The 1746-nt window shown below is 47.0% G+C and overlaps 1 protein-coding gene across 1 annotated transcript in view; it reads left to right on the top strand.

The window, feature by feature from the left end:
* ddb2 (damage-specific DNA binding protein 2) overlaps positions 1-1746 on the top strand; it is a 15671-nt gene that overhangs the window by 2605 nt on the left and 11320 nt on the right. The window contains exon 4 of the mRNA XM_070441711.1: positions 1225-1416. Within this exon, the coding sequence (XP_070297812.1) occupies positions 1225-1416 (192 nt within the window). The remainder of the gene's footprint in view (positions 1-1224; positions 1417-1746) is intronic.

The raw sequence follows: 1746 nt of genomic DNA, 5'->3' as shown, positions 1-1746 counted from the left end.
GAGTACACTGGGGCAGAGCCTTCATTCTCAGATGAGACAGGTACACTACATTTACCAGAGTACACTGGGGCAGAGCCTTCATTCTCAGATGAGACCGGTACATTACTACAGTCAGACTAGTGTGTCTTGACAGCTAGTAGGGTGACAGCTAGTAGGGTGACTAGGGAACAGTAGTGTCTGACAGCTGGTAGGGTGACTAGGGAACAGTAGTGTCTGACAGCTGGTAGGGTGACTAGGGAACAGTAGTGTCTGACAGCTAGTAGGGTGACTAGGGAACAGTAGTGTCTGACAGCTAGTAGGGTGACTAGGGAACAGTGGTGTCTGACAGCTAGTAGGGTGACAGCTAGTAGGGTGACTAGGGAACATTAGTGTCTGACAGCTTTCTCCATTCAAATCTGACCTGAACATCAGAATTATTATCACAATACTGACCACGGATCAGCTCCTAGAGAGATATTACCACCGACGGCTGCAAATATTGAGGCGGCTGATTTMAATGTTTACTCAATAAAAATSKKKMYWWTSYCAGATCATTGAYCACTTTAGGCGACACGTCATAAAATATACTGAGACATTACAGACAGTAGAGTACAAGTAGTAAAATAGAACTCGATTAATCATGAAATGTATTTCATTATAATTGAAATAGGCCTGTTGTTTTTATATTTTAAGCATATTTTTATACGTCGCTTTGTTTGTATCAATTGCAAAGACATTGGCAACTTTTGTATTTGTAGTCAACTTTGTTCTGAAGTTACCGGCGGTCACAGAGAGACGGATAAACCATGTGATTCTATGTTTAGCCGAGATCTTCTGTGTATAAAGTGACGAGGGAGGGCAACAAAAAGAAGCATCGATTGACGCACATACAGTGGGGCAAAAAAAGTATTTAGTCAGCCACCAATTTTCCAAAAGACGTTATTTCTGGGTCTCACAGACCTGTAACTTCTTCTTTAAGAGGCTCCAATTGGTGSCTGACTAAATACTTTTTTGCCCCACTGTAGCTACGAGTGGTCTGAGGTAGGCCGTTTTGATTACGATTGGTTTGGGAAACAGCTCAGAGATTTAACGATGTTCCTACGAAGGTTCTAACGACGAACAGAGCCTTAAAGATGCTTTAACCGGGAAACCGGTACTAAAAGAAGAAATTGAGGGTCTAACAAACTCGTTTCTTGGCATCATCATCATCATCATTAGTACATGATATCTTATTTCCCTCCCCAGTGTCTCCAGGAGCCGTTTGTACGTTCCCTGTCCTCCTATAAGCTCCATCGTACAGCCAGTCCGTTTGACCGGCGGGTCACCTGTCTGGAGTGGCACCCCACACACCCCACTACGCTGGCGGTCGGCTCCAAGGGAGGAGACGTGGTCCTCTGGGACTACAGCGTGCTCAACAAGACCAGCTTCATACAAGGGGTGAGAATGCCTGATACACATCTGGAAAGACAGGTTCCATCGTTACAACCAGCGACGCCATTGGCCGTTGGGTTACTAATGAGTGCATGCTTATTCGTTTTCTCGTTTGACTGTCGGGTCTACGTATCCGGTCTACGTATCGGGTCTACGTATCGGGTCTACGTTGAATGAGTCCCAAATGGCACCCCATTTCTCATTTAGTGCACTACTCTTTCGTCCGGGCCTCTGTCGTCCGGGCCTCTGTCGTCCGGGCCTCTGTCGTCCGGGCCTCTGTCGTCCGGGGCTCGGGTGTCGTCCGGGGCTCTGTCGTCCGGGGCTCTGTCGACCGGG

This window comes from Salvelinus sp. IW2-2015, unplaced genomic scaffold (assembly GCF_002910315.2).
Source record: "Salvelinus sp. IW2-2015 unplaced genomic scaffold, ASM291031v2 Un_scaffold4606, whole genome shotgun sequence".
Taxonomy (NCBI): domain Eukaryota; kingdom Metazoa; phylum Chordata; class Actinopteri; order Salmoniformes; family Salmonidae; genus Salvelinus; species Salvelinus sp. IW2-2015.
Note: the sequence above shows the minus strand (reverse complement) of the source record. Positions and strands in the feature narration are given on the sequence as shown.